This window comes from Dermacentor variabilis, chromosome 7, assembly GCF_050947875.1.
Source record: "Dermacentor variabilis isolate Ectoservices chromosome 7, ASM5094787v1, whole genome shotgun sequence".
NCBI lineage: Eukaryota > Metazoa > Arthropoda > Arachnida > Ixodida > Ixodidae > Dermacentor > Dermacentor variabilis.
In genome coordinates this window covers 12707282-12722130 of record NC_134574.1, presented here as the reverse complement: position 1 = coordinate 12722130, position 14849 = coordinate 12707282, and the positions used below count along the sequence as shown (strand labels likewise).

At 44.5% G+C, this 14849-nt stretch overlaps 1 protein-coding gene across 1 annotated transcript; it reads left to right on the top strand.

The window, feature by feature from the left end:
* The first annotated feature begins 341 nt into the window (after positions 1-341).
* Positions 342-14455, top strand: LOC142588555 (uncharacterized). Its single transcript, XM_075700397.1, has 7 exons — positions 342-359; positions 7616-8005; positions 10076-10265; positions 10336-10545; positions 10650-10700; positions 13112-13314; positions 14393-14455. The coding sequence occupies exons 1-7, from the start codon at positions 342-344 to the stop codon at positions 14453-14455; spliced, it is 1125 nt and encodes a 374-aa protein (XP_075556512.1).
* Positions 14456-14849: the final 394 nt, after the last annotated feature.

Genomic DNA, 14849 nt, shown 5'->3' with positions numbered 1-14849 from the left:
GACGTTAAGAATGTGTGCCGACTAAAGAAAGGCTGCCACGGAGTGCTTCTGACGGTTACCCTAGCTTATTTACTCCGTAGCGTGAAAAATAAAATAAGACAAAGGAAGAGAAAACAGAAGAACCATATCAAAAGCCCAGAATCAATCATGGCTCGTCACGACCAAACGCTCTTAGGATCACAAGTCATTTCCAAGCGACGAGCGGCTACGCTTTATCAAGAACACTGATAACGCCGGCGTAACAAGTATTGTGGCGAAGTTCAATGCGCTGGGATAGTGTTTAATTATTTTATTGTTGTTTTTTTGACGTCATCAGGCGTCACCGCGAGAAGTTTGAAAACATGTTTGAAAAGTTTAAGGTAAGTATGCCACGTGGTGACACTCACGCGAACTAAACCCTCGTATACAGAAAAGCTGGATACGAGGCGGCTTCTGTAGGAAAAAATTACGTGTTACTTTTAGAAAACAGTTAAAAATAGCTGCTCATGTGGCCAAAACTACAATCGATACCAGCCGACAGGAGTCGCAGGAGCACCAAAGCAAGTAAAACCATAAACAATTTTACTGCGAAGACTTTTTGCGATAAAAACCACCAGTCCGCCAGTGTCCGCGCAACGAGCGCGCGCTCGCTAGCAGACGACGCGTTTGACAACAACGGCAAAATCGAAGACATCATGTTGTATAACACATGCCTCAAATATGCATACGTAGCAAAAAAGTGTCGATATAAATTTGGATTTGAAATAAAGCTTCATTACAAGAGCGTACGTGCGCAATCGGTCCGCGAAGAGCGTCTCCGCCGCAATTCCGTTCGCTCGCAGCGCCCTCGCACAATTTTTTGCACGCGCGGAGCCTTAGCGGGCGAGCGGCGTTCGGTCCACTCAACCATTGTCTAGTATTAGACATAGAGTTTCCTACAATTAGGCACTCTACTCTAGCCAGGCCACTCTTTAGGCTACCGATTACGTAAAACAGGCTGTCAGCTCACCAGTAGTAACCGCCTTCCTCGGTTGTCTCACGCGCCTTCCGATCGGCAGCTTCTGCTTGGCATCGGTAGTTCAGCACAGTGACATTCAAACACACGGAGTGCTCCAACATGTGTTATCACAGAAATCCTATACAACATTAGAGAATGAAAACTGTACCTTCCTCAGTGGAACGGCAATAAGAGTAGTGGTGGCGTTGTGAACTAAGGTGTGCGACCGAGAGATGGTGGTGGCAAAATCAAAATTAATATTGTCATCATTGCCTAGTGAGAAATCGGCGTCTTGCGCTGGAGTTTCAGGTATAGTAGCGGCGCCTGGTGGCGGCGCGCGAAACGTTATCTGGGTAGTACCACAGCTTGAGTGGTATTGTGCCCTGGCTGTCGCGAAGCACGCTTCTAGCCCCAGTTTTGCGTCGATTCGCACTTTTTTCTACCTTGTTGCGAGTGCAAAAAGGCTCATCACTTCTCACAGACCACGCCGACCACGCTGCGAGCTAGCCGCAGCCTATAGTTTAAGGAAAACGGACTCTCCATGGGACGTAATGCTGGAAGCAGAATGAATCGGTGAAGCCGATCCAGAGACCTAGCTCAGCCTCGAGAAAGCGTCACCTTCATTACTGCTGCGTCGTGGGCTGCCATGAACAAGAAGGCCTGAATCCCAACATCAGATTCTACCGTTCTCCTTCAAGGCCTCACGAAGCGGAGCGTCGGGTGCGCTGGGTAAGCGAAACTTCGCGCCATGCTGACTGCTTCGCCTGTCTTGAAGCTTGCTTGATTATCTACGTTCTAAAATTCGGTCTTTTGCACCTACGGCAGTCCCGACGGCAGACCGACATAGCAGCAGGCATGGCTGGTGATTCACGATTCGAGACCCGGCCACAGCGACAATTAACAACTGGGCCGGTGCGAAGTCGTGAAGTGACCAGGTGTGTGAAAATGACCACAAATGATCGGGCTGATTCGGTGACAATTCACTACCCCATTGCGAGCAGCACAGGTTAGAGAGCTCATCCTTGACCTCAAGCCAGCACGTTGAGGCAGCGCAGCAAGGTAGTATTGATTGCAGCACATCGACGTTCGCGCGCTGTAGCCATTGAAGGCTACTTCAAGCGAGCAGCGCACGAGCTCGCGCTGCAGTACGTGCGATTCGCACGTAGGTTACTGCGAGCTCATATGCATTGCATCAGTTATTTATCATTTGCTAAAGGGAAAGATGGCCGCTAGTACAGTGCAGGCATAACTACTTGTCTAGCGGCATGCCGTCAACAAAAATATTGCAGGAGGCCCGCCGTTTCGCGGCATGTCGAAAGACCGCTGCCGTCACAGCGCGCACGATCGTGCGCTCGAGTAGTTCGTTAATCACGGCATGCTGAAAGACCCCTGCCGTCGCGGCGCGTACCGTCGTGCGCTCGAGCAGTCCGTACACGTCTGCTTATCGCTGCTGTGAATTCATTTATAGCAAGCATTTCCTCGCGTTTGTGCGCCTCAATCTAGCAGCGTGCAAACCTTACCTGAAGTTCAACTTCGTACGCGACTCGCTTCACTTGCGATTGACACCGCGCTAGAACTTCGCCGCTTATTTCTTGAACGGCGTACACGTATTCGGCGTGGCATAATTTCTTGCCTTTACGCAGCGTGCCACCCCTGAAAAAATCTTCGGCGCCCGATATTCGCTGCAAGCCGTGGTACAACACAATCGAAAGCGGCGGGTCCATATTGTTTGTTTGTTTGTTTGTTTGTTTATTGGTTTCTTTCCAATACAAGGAAAAAGCGAAGGGAGAGCTAAAGGCTACTAGCCTGACGAGCCTGAATTGTAAACGAGCTATGCGAAGCAGACGACCGAGCTTGGTACTACCCAGTTCAGGACAGAGGGCGCTTTTTAGTACCATTTTCGCAGCGCCCCCTGGGTAATTGCAAGAGCGCCATATGGCTGCTACAGCAGCGGCTGGTGGAGTTCGTTGCGCTGCTCACTCGCTGGTTTTGGGCGTTTTAACGCGACAGCGTTAAGGAGCTCGTGTCGCAGAAAAGCCGGTGTCGTCGGCGTCGGTGTCGCCGCCCGCGGCGTTGGCCGTGAGCGATAAATACCAGAAGGCACTTCATAAATAAAAAAACATCTTGCAAGATGAGCTGGTGGGAATCGAACCAGGGTCTCCGGAGTTTGAGACGGAGACGCTACCACTCAGCCACGAGTTCGTTCCTTCGAAGCGGGACAAAACCGCCTCTAGTGAATGCGGTGTTGCCTTAGAAACGTGCCGTAGAAAGTTATACTGCGGTGTATATCGGTAATTATGACCATGTAACTTACAGAAGTCGCAATTTCACGAGTAGCGAAGTACGTGTCCGCTAAACTTCTTCTGCGCTCTGCGCACACGCAGAGCCATCTTGCGGCAAACACAGAAGACCCCCTGCTCGCAATGTACGGCGCAGCCCCGACACGTGGCGCGCCACTCGCCCCATGACCGCGTCCGCCTTCATGGCGCGTCGGGGCCCGGCTATCTCTGCCGATCGCAACGTTTGGCTGGCGTAGCGCGTTTGAGTAGGCGGTGCGAACGGGGTGCAATAACGCTATCGCGTTCCACTCTTGAAGGCGAAGCTTAAGCGTCCTCCAATTTTTTTTACCGCTTTCGGCGCGGTATTCGTGTGTACGATACTCTAAAAATGACTACCGATACGTTTATTATATCGCCAGGTGACCAAGAGGCCTCAACTGGTAAAAAAAAACACGTCAGACAACTAAGCTTACATTGTTTATTGTCAATCGTGAATGAAACAGTACATGCCCACAATTTTCGTACAGGTCTGGTGTAGCTAACGCTGTCGATCACTCAGTTTACAACATATAGAAACACAAAAAGTAATCTATTTAATGAAATTAAAAACTGAAACCGAGCTACGTTTTCTCATCGTGTTTGGCGTGCCGCTAAAGCAAGGACAACGATATTGTGCTCGACTACACTCGTACTTGTGTTGCGTACAGTGCTGTTTGACGTGTTTCATACTATGCGTATGTTGTCTGCCTTCGAGGATTTCAGCTAGATTAAAAAAAAGGAAACATAACAAGTGCTCGGCAAAGATGTACTGTCAGTAAGGTAAGCTCGAGCTGCAATATCGCATTGTTTTCATAACACATTGGCGATAGACACGAAGTGTAGAGGGCAAAAACGTTATGCTAAAATTTAGATCGCATATTGTGTGCTCTTAATATTTCTGCTGCACATTTAGTGCTCAGGTGCAGCAAGTGGAGTACTCGTAGGAAGGCGAGGAACGTTATGGAGACGACAGTGCTTACAAGGGCCTCTGCAAATATTGTGTATGAACAAGGACACTAAATAAACATATAAGTATGCCCAATTAATGCTCATGGATCCTTGTAAAATTCAATTTATGGTCTCATGTTTCAGAAACATCTCGGTTTGCATGTTCGAACAATGCAAAAATGTTACAAGGAGATGAACACTTCAGTTGAGTAACACAGGTGAGCAAGGGAAGCTTAAGCCTGTAGCCAACATTTCAAACATCAAACATATTTGTGAGGGCGGTGACGAAGATAAGTTCCAAAGCTGAGGCTTCCCTTGCTCGTCTACTTTTGATTGGCTGAATGTTAAGCCAAACTTCTAGTATAGTTCAAAAACTTTTTGTGAACACACTGTCCTCAGGTATGTCATCTTCTGTTTGAAGAGAAAGAAAAATTAATTTTATTGATTTGTCATGTTTGATATGTGCGGAGTAGGCCAGTTGTGTGAAGTTGCCTGTTCTAGCCATCTCTTACGATGCAGTGCTAGCCTAGTTACTGATTTTATGCAAATGAAAAATGCAATATTCAGATCTAATTCTAACCCTATCACTTACCATCTCACAGTGTTCCCTTAGATTTCATAATGTATAAAAATATTGGTGTACACATTAAAAATAATTTAAATTGCGCCAATATAGAGTATGTCATTAACAATGCTATTCACCTGCTCGAGTACTTACAGTACGACTTCTCCAAAGCGCTGTCTACTTTAAAGCTACACCTTTACAAGACGCTAATACGCTCAAAACTTGAATATGCATCTGCAATATGGGATCCCAGTCACGTTAGTCTTACTACTTCACTGGAACTAGTACAAAATAACTCTGCTCATTTCATTCTTTCTAAATATAACTGTACCGCGAGTATAACCTTCATTAAGCTAACCAGCACTTATTCCCTAGCTAATCGCCATGTTTCGCTATTTCATAAAATTTTCCGTCATACCACACTTCACGACTACTTCATACCGCGGCCTCAAGTACATCTCAAACTGCATCGATCATCGCAGTAACGCAGGCATTGATTCTTGCTACACGAAGTCTTTCTTTCAATCTTTCATCCCCCCCACATCTCAGGAATGGAACCACCTTCCCTCAAGTATCGTAGCCATCACCGTTAACAAACTTTTTTTGCAAAACATTAGCTAACATTCTATAATCAGGAGAAGCATTGTATTACCAAAACTTCATTCTCTTGTGTGTTTGTTTTACTCTACTGCTTTGTAACCACTCCCCTCTTGAATGGCATATGGCCCTGAGCGTACTTTAAATAAAAAAATATAATAAAGGGAACAGTGACTGCCAGAGTTTCAGTGAACATGAAGCATCATTTTCTCAATATTGCACTGAGTGGTTTTGAAGGCTTTAAAATTCTTGTAAGTTTCATGTAACAAATTAATGCTATAAAGGAGCACGTGATACTTGTTGGTAATGCCCGTCAATGTGATTTTCAAATAGCAGATGACAGAATTTGTGCATTACCAAGTAGGAGCTTGTTACATGACGAGAAGATAAACAAGTGGGACTCAACTTGTTACTTCTCCGATTGTCATAAAATGCCCTTAAAATCAAGCAAGCGTGTATGTCAAATTTTAGCATTCCCGCTCGGTACGATACAAAACTGTAGACTGTTGCTTCCCTGATAGGGCTCACAGCCCTCTATCTGGTAAACTTGCAAACATTTCATGGTAAGGCACGTAGTTCAAGGGGACCTGTTGTCATTATGGCGTCCACTGACCCAGTGGACCACAGATATCCCGTAGATATCCGATTTAGGTCCGAACGTCCACGTCCGGGAAACAATATCCGTGGTACGAACAGGGGACCTCGTTCTTGTCCGCATACTTTGAAACGGTGGACGTCCAGAGGATGTTTGTTTACCGATTGACCAGCGGTGTACGTCCCCCGGATGTCCGCCTAGGAATGCCTTGCAACGTCCATTGATTTATGCCCTGGACATAAGCATGCACAGATGCGAAGCTACAAGCGATGGTTACGATGATTTAATTGAATATTTATATCTCCCAAAAAGAGTTATTTCGATTTCATATTGCAAGTGACCGCCGCCAAAATATTAATCTCCGAGGTAGAACACTCGGGAAAAGACGAAATTCGCTGATTCACTTATTTTTTATTTAAGTACTCGAACTTTGTACACGGGCTAAAGAAAATCTGACCTAGCACTTGCGTGCGGATTTTTACCTTTATGTACGACGTCGCGCACCGTCCACGGTGTAGAGTACAAGGACATCATTCTATAAAAATAGTATGCCATAATCCACGCGTTTATTCTGTTCTGTTCTGACCAAATGAATACTTGTATTGTTATCAAAACCGATGTTCCTGTTCTGTGTATTAGGGCATCGATTCACCAAGCCGTACCGTCGTATTAGAACTTTTTTCCGTTTTTTTTTTCAGCAACATGAATTATGCGCATTTGTATTCTGCTTAATCTACTAAAATTTTCCTGAAGTTATTTTGAATGTTTTAATAGGCTTTGTGGCATTTCGGTTTTAGTAGTTTACGTTACTCTTTTGTAATATGCACCTTCAATCGTCATAGTCATCAATGTGTGAAGAGCGTCGAACCGGTCGAACGTGCAGTCACTGAACGTGCGTGCCGATTCGCTGGCTTCGGCGGGTGTCGTCGCGCGTTTTATTATTGAATGCAGGTGCCTTTTTCGCGCGCCTTTCAACTGACGCACTGCGACCTTGCACTTTGGAAACGCGGTGAGAGATCTTTTGTTCCGTGCGTGTGATCCGAGGGCCAGTTTCTGCGCGGGGTGTACCGACTCTCTTCACAAAAGTGCGGTTAGGGCTATTGTTAGTAGGCCTATTGCGTACAAGTGAAACTGCTTTGTTCTCGCTTCCTACGCACCGAATTTCACGACCACCCGACAGGCGTGCTTGCGAGAAGGCAAGCAGGGAGACAAGGAAAGTTATTAATGTTTTTGCGAAAGAAGGAGCTTAGGGGGGTTGTGAAAGTAGCCGGCATGGCTCGGAGCAAATAGCATTTGTTCAACCTCTCGAAGCACCACGTGACAGTGGTGGGAACAGCTTAGAAAACTTAAATCGCTCAATCGCGGGATTTGAAGAACATTGTTGCGAAGACCTCACGTCCGTAGACGCAGATGACAGGGAACAGTGGGCAGAAGTCGATCTTGAGTCTGCTCACTTTGGTGCTTGCAGTAGTAGTGACAGTGATAGTGAAGAGCGCACAAGCGTACATCATGGACTGCAGGATTCCTTGCGCGAATGGGCAAACGAATATGGTATCAAAAGAAGGGCGTTAACAGCTTTGCTGAAGACGCTAAGGACACAGGGTGGACATTCTCAGTTACCGGAGGATGGTCGTACACTTATGCAGACCCCTCGAAAAAACCTGGATGAATTTCCCATTTGTGCTTTGGCGCCAGGAAAGTATTCTCATTTCAGACTTGCTGTGGGTCTTCAGCGTTCATTGTCTCATGTAGAAAAGCTGCCAGCTGTAATTCCACTCTCATTTAATGTAGACGGCCTCCCCTTGTCAAAGAGCTCCAAAATGCAACTGTGGCCCATACAGTGCTTACCCCGTGGTTGCGGCAATGTGCCACCATTTGTTGTGGGTGCGTTTGCTGGACAGTCTAAGCCTTCCTCGTCAAATGATTTTCTGAGGCCTTTTGTTCGAGAGCTGCAAACTTTGCTTGTGCAAGGTGTGAATATCAATGGCAACACTGTTCAGGTGACAGTTGGCTCGATCATCTGTGATGCACCAGCGCGAGCTTTCATTACTATGACAAAAGGCCATGGAGGGTACAGTGGTTGCGCAAAGTGCACAGTCGAGGGATCTTACATCAATGGAAAAGTAGTATTTTGCGACATGGATGGTCCGTTACGAACGGATGAGAGTTTCAGGGAGCAGCATGATGTTGAACATCACAAGGGAAAATCTGGCCTGTTGGACCTGCCCATTGACATTGTGAATGACCTCCCACTTGATTACATGCATCTTGCATTACTGGGTGTCATGCGGAAATTGCTCCAGTTGTGGATCTCTAGACCACTGCGGGTTCGTTTGGGACCTCTGGATCGGCACACATTCAATGAAAAGAGCAAGCTGCTAAATCCTCACATCCCTAGTGAATTTCCCCGTAGGCCACGTGGACTCGATGAGCTCGACCGCTGGAAGGCAGTCGAGTTCCGACTTTTTGTATTCTACACAGGCCCGTGGCTTATCAAGTTCTGCCTTCGAGATGATCTATACCAGCACTTTTTGCTGCTCAATGCGTCATTATCTATACTTGCGAACAAGGAGCTGTGTCGGGAGCATGCTGGTTATGCCAATGAGCTCTTGAGATGGTTTGTTTCACATTTCCGTGAATTGTATGGTGACGAGCATGTTTCTTTCAACGTACACAGCCTCATACATCTTGCTTCTGATGTTAAAATACATGGAGAGCTAGACTCCTTCAGTGCCTTCCCATTTGAGAACAACATGCAGGTGCTCAAGAGGCAGTTGCGCAAGCATGGAAAGCCCTTGGAGCAGCTGCGCAACAGAATGGTAGAGAGCCAGTCTTGGACACACAGACAGACATGGGATGAAATTCCTGTACATTTTAGCCGTCCTCACAGTCGAGGAGTACTGCTGCCGGAATGCTGCCCTCCTGAATATGAAAGGCTGTCATGGAATGCATATACAATTGCATTGTCCAAAAGAGACAACTGCTTTGCACAGGATGGCCATGTTGTTCTGGCAAAAAACATAGCCCATATCAGAAGGTCTAAGGACCCATGCATAATTGGCCAAGAGTTTCTCATCAAGGAAGATTTCTATTCTTTACCCTTTGGGTCCTCCAGAATGGGAATTTATGTTGTATCAGGGCTATCGGGCCTGAAGCCTTGGTCCCTGCACAACCTCCAAAAAATGGTGAAGCTGCCACTGAATGGAAAGTTTCTGGTTATTCCAGAGCTTCACACAATTTAAAGGCGTAGATTTAGCTAGCATTTGCGGAAACTTCAAATAATATCTGCAAATTTATAGAGGTGCATTTCAATAATCCTGGAGCTTTTGCAGCCCTGTGGCTTACCTTACGTAATGTTTAGTTATTTGTGAAACATGCAGTGAAAAAGAGGGTAACAGTGAGCAATGAAAGAAATAAGCCTCAAATAATCCTGTAATTAACCCATGCACACTCACTGTAGTGCAGTTCACTGCACAGTCCTATTCTGCTCAACCATATTTCCACAGGTTAGTATTGGCAGAATGCTGCCATGGTATGCCTTTATTTTCAAGGTTATTGGCTGTTCATGACAAATGCCTGTCATATGTGGTTTGTGGTCTTGAGCCTGGTGGCTGATTAATGCTTGGCTATAAGAGTAGCAAAATGAGTGTCAAGGGTAGGACACTTCGACAAAGTAGTAGGATGCCACTAGAAAATTCGTACGCGTAGGATGGAGAGCCAGATCATGTTGGGCAAGGATAATTGGATTTCATTGGGAATGGCCTTTGACTGGCACTAAGCTTAAATGGCTTGGTGACACATACCACTCCCATCACAACTTGCTGCTGGGATAGTTTGTTCATAAGTGCAACAATCCATAATGTGACTTATTACAGCTGACATTCAAACAAGCCAAAGGGCTTGAAACATTTGAGCTTTAGTAAAATGGCTGTCCTTGGCTGCAGCCAATATTTAAAGAAGACATGTTGTTATGGGGGTGAAGGCAAGTCCCTTGGGAAAATGCTTTTTCACTGATTCCAGGCAGAGGCTTCCCTTGTTTCGCCACCATTGAATACTTCTGACACTTCATTTTTCAGATGGCTTATGCAATCGCTGAGTTCGTTGAGGACAAACAGGTGGAGGTGGTGCCAGCGACCTGGGTGGAGGGTGACAAGTCTGCGTGGCCCGACAACCTCAAAGGCAACAGAGTAACATTCTTAGTAAAGAAATCTGTACCACCAGGTACCTTCTGGAAGTGCTACAGCGTAGCAGTGAAAGGGGTATTTGGTATGTATCGTGTACATGGAAGTGTTTTTTGTTCTTTACAAATCAGTTGATTGTTGAATTTTTGTTTTAGCAACATATAAACAAGCAAGGGCCAAACTTAATGACAGCCAGTATACATCGGACCTGGGCGAAGGCTCAGAAATGTCTCAAGGAAAAAGGACAAGGAGGCCACCAGCTCAGTGGTCCGACTCGGATGAGCCTGACGCACCACCGCCACCCAAAAAGGCCAAGCAAAGCTCCAGGAAGCAACTTCCAGCTCCACCAAGCAACTTCCCACTAGGTGAATTCAAAATACTTGTTTCCACTACTTGTGGTATCCTGACACTTAGCAGTTAAAAATTAAATTTAATATATTTCGCTTACTGGTGAGTTATTATTTCCCAGGCCTCTCTTCTGCTTCTCCAGTGCAGCAAGATGGCTGTGAAGACTCTGAAGGTATGTGACTAACTTTTTATAGATAGTGCCTCACTGGTAATACAGTGCAAATCTATTTTAGCTTGAGCCTCCTAATCCACGAATAATAAAGAACTTCCCCATTGTGTAATATGAGCCATTAATTGAATTGTTCTTGTTGTCACCTGTGAGGGCTTCGACATATGAGCTGATAAATCAAGGAATGGTCATACGTTTCCTTGTGGATTTTGATTTGTGTTTAATTTTGCATGGCCACCTGACGTCTACTTTCGGCATAAATTCAAACCTAAGCGCTTGTGACAGCAGTGCATTATTTCATTTCTAGGTTGACCCGCATTAAGGAAGGGGCCTGATTCAGGCTCCGGAACATACACTTGCGGCTATTGTTTGCTCACAAACAGACTTGCAAGCCATTGCACATCACACTTCCATATAGCAATGTATAGCAAGCGTTCTGGCCAGTTATTTCCTGTCTGCATTTCAGTTTATGCCGTTAGGATGTTTAACTTCTGTTCAAATGAAAAGTAGGCTCTTGGCAGCTATGTTGATAAACCAGCATGATTTAGTTCTGAATTAGATAATGGGTCATATCATATAGTTAGCTCACTTGCTTCATTATTTATTATGTATATTGAATGTTTTAATGCTAAAGCTTGAGGTTACCTTTTTACAATTCATTTGCAAACTGTCTTGATGTATTACAGGAGCGAATTGCATAGCTATGCGCAGGTGTGAAATTACAGACACGTTAGCCTTTAGAATGTAAAAAAATAAACTGTTCTGGGCATGAGGTTGCAGGCTCAATTTTGAGCTGCAATATGATTTGGAGTGGAATGCAATAACACATGCATTGTGCATTAGGTGCACATTACGGGACCCTAGGTGACCCAAGTTCAGAAAACATCCTTCAGTGCCTTTGATAGATGGTATGTAGCTTTGGGACATAAAACACCATGAAAAGAAAGAAATGAGTTTATAAAATTTAAATGTGCATGGTGTGGTGCAAGCAAACTGTGCACTCACTAAAACTTGACATCATGCCTGTAAAATGAGCACAGAGAATACAAGTCAATGCACTGATGATTTGGTATGCCAACCTATGATATTGCATATGTGAACAAAATGCAGAATGCAACTGCAATCATTTGCTTCGCACTCTTGCATTTTGGAGCATCCTATGGAATGTCTACCGTATCTGTGTATCAAGAACATCACACATGTTCACTATAGCTATGCATTCACAGGTTCACTGTAATCACTCTCTGCAGATGTGAATGACATGCCGCAAGGCGGTGCAGGTGGCCCTAGTTCACACAGTGCAGATGGCTCCAGATCACACAGTTCCGGTGGCTTGAGCTCACACACAGCAGGTGGCGCTAGCTCACACAGTGAGTTTTGATAAATCTTGTTTTTACTTTTTTCAGTGAAGGGCTATAGTTTTTAATGTGGCAGTTCTGTCATATGTTTAACTTAATGTGTATGTAAGGCAAGAAAGTTTCTAAGATTTATCTGTGGCTTGTTCCTAACTTCACAACTGGAATGCACTTTGCAGCTGCTAGCGACAACCTGGAGATGAACAGTTCTGGTAGAATGTTAAATGGGCTGGGGTCTCACAATGTGACAGTCTTGTGATATTAGTGCAAAGTACAAGCATGCATTAAATGCTCGCTATTCTTTACTGTGCAGGTGACCAACGGACTTCTGTACCCTCAGATTCCCCTGACGAATTTCAAACAATAGTAAGCTTTCATTGTGCAATAATACTCCACAACATCATTTTTTAAAGTTGTGAATGTACTTTAAAGTATGATGGCAGTACTTGCATAAACCTTCAAATATGCAGTTTTTTCACTGTGTGCCTAAACACCCATTGCATGAGCACTGTTTTGTTGCATTGTGTCTTGCACTGAAATTCGTGTAGTAGCGCATACGTGCAGTCACAAAAGCTTCAAAGGCAATGTGTGCGTGTTCAGACTGTTGTAAAGAGGCTATTTATTGAGACCCCTGTTTTAAATCTATGTTGTTCCATGGCCTCAAGGCATTCAAGGGTAGGGTGCATCTGTCTCATTAGGTTCGATGTGGCAGGCATGGTGCAGAGCATTATAAATTCCAGTTATATGTTGGAACTTGATTGTGCCTTATTTTGGATTGCTGATGTGTGAAAAGTTGCCAGTTTCTAGGACAATGCAATGTTTTTTTCAGAATAAATTGCTAGCAGTTAGAAAATTGTCTGATATTATAATAGCACATCTAAATGTTTTTATGACAGGACATTTCTTTACCTAAAGTATACTAATCAAACACACTCTTAGATTCCAACATACCTTGCAAAAATAATTGCCTGTAATTTGTGATGAGAAAAAAAATGGCCTATGATATGCCTACCTGGTTTGGTTCCTGATTGCCACATTTCCTTCCTTTTGTGTTTGAAGGCTTCAAGAAGCATGTGCTCCGACTGCTCAACATTGTGCGTTTTACGCAACAACACCATGGGGATTTGCTTGAAAAGCTGTGTAACATGTATATAAAGCAGCCTCTTGGTGGAACTGATCTACGCATCGAGTGCCCCTTCCGCAGCTTGGAAGATTTTATGGCTTTTGATGAAAGCCTGGACAAAGAGAAAACTGCGAGTTTGGTACGTAGTTTTCCTGAATTTAGCATAGAAAATAGAGAGCACTTGAATGCAAAAAAAAAATAATATTCAGTGGTGTACGCCCCTGTTGCCTGTGGTTACAACTGCATGCTGTTGCATGAAACAGGTCAGTGCATATGAGGTTAGTGTAGCTGTACAGAAATAATTTTGCAAACATAACTTGCACAGGGACAATGCATGCTGCAGTTACTGAATGTATGCCAGAGAATGAGATTTCTGTGTCTGTACTTAAAACCATTTGCAGTTACGACTCATGTATGCTGAAAGACTTAAAGTGTGCACGATAGTATGCACCAACATATACCCTACTTGAGATAAGCCCAATGCACAGAATACTTACTGGCAAGGTTGCATTTTTACAAACATATTCCAGCAACTTCTGAGCTTAGATACATTGAATTCAGAATTATGAGCTATTCATTGTTGGAATGCTAAAATTTCTACCAGCAAAGGAGGAACATCTCTACATATCTGAAATTAAAATCTGTCACACCCCTCTATTACAGCACTGGTATTCTTCATTGCACTATTCTACCATCTACTCTGTAAAGCTGATGTCTTGGAACACAGCCATACAGTGAACTGATCACAGGTGGTCTGATTGACCTTATCCAGGTGGTTCCAATGGGGAAGAAGTGCAAAAACATTCATGTACCTTACGCTAGGTGCACATTAAAGGACCCCAGATGGTCAAAATTAACCTGGAGTCCCCCACTACGGTGTGCCTTATAGTCATCGTGGTTTTGGCACATAACACTCCAGAATTCATTTTTTTACCCCACTGGCTTTAGAGTTGCATCTTCCAATTGGCAGTTTTTCTTGAAAAATTGCCTGGGGAATATGCAGATCTTAAGCCCTGACATGTCGCTTAGCTGCATCAACTGTGTCATCCTGCCTATGGCGTGGTATTGTTGATTAAGTGTGAGCTGATGCATATGCATAATGCACTGCATAGAAATGTGGCTACATTAGTGGAAAGTAGCAAACAAGAAGCCGCTGACCAGTCTCTGCCACTGTGGCAGTTGTGTAATAGCCTGATTGTGCAGTGGAATGGTTTCAGCAGCTATTCTTGGCAGAGTGCAAAGAAGACACACCTAGTCTTCAGCACCACAAGGCCATGTGAATGAATACGTAACTTCTTATAGGTCACTTTGCTTGGAGTTGCTGTATGCTGAAGAAAATAACGCTAAGACTTGCCGTTTCTATGGCATGAGAGTGCTGCACGACAGTTTCTTTTGTGAACAAGTTTACCAACGATTCCATGCAGCAGGCGTTTTCCAACTGGCATAGCCATACATTTAGTTTTCATTTTCTGTGATGGCACACATTGACTGTAAATCTGTTTTTTGCAGGTTCGCGAGTTCACACACCTTGGAGGGAGAAATGCCAGCGCAGCTACAAAGCGTATACTTGCATACACCATTCATGATGACCTGGCCACACTTTTTTCGTGGGTTGGCCGAAAGGGAAAACTGAGTTTCTCTAGTCTGAAGACTACAGCTGCAATTATTGGTGAG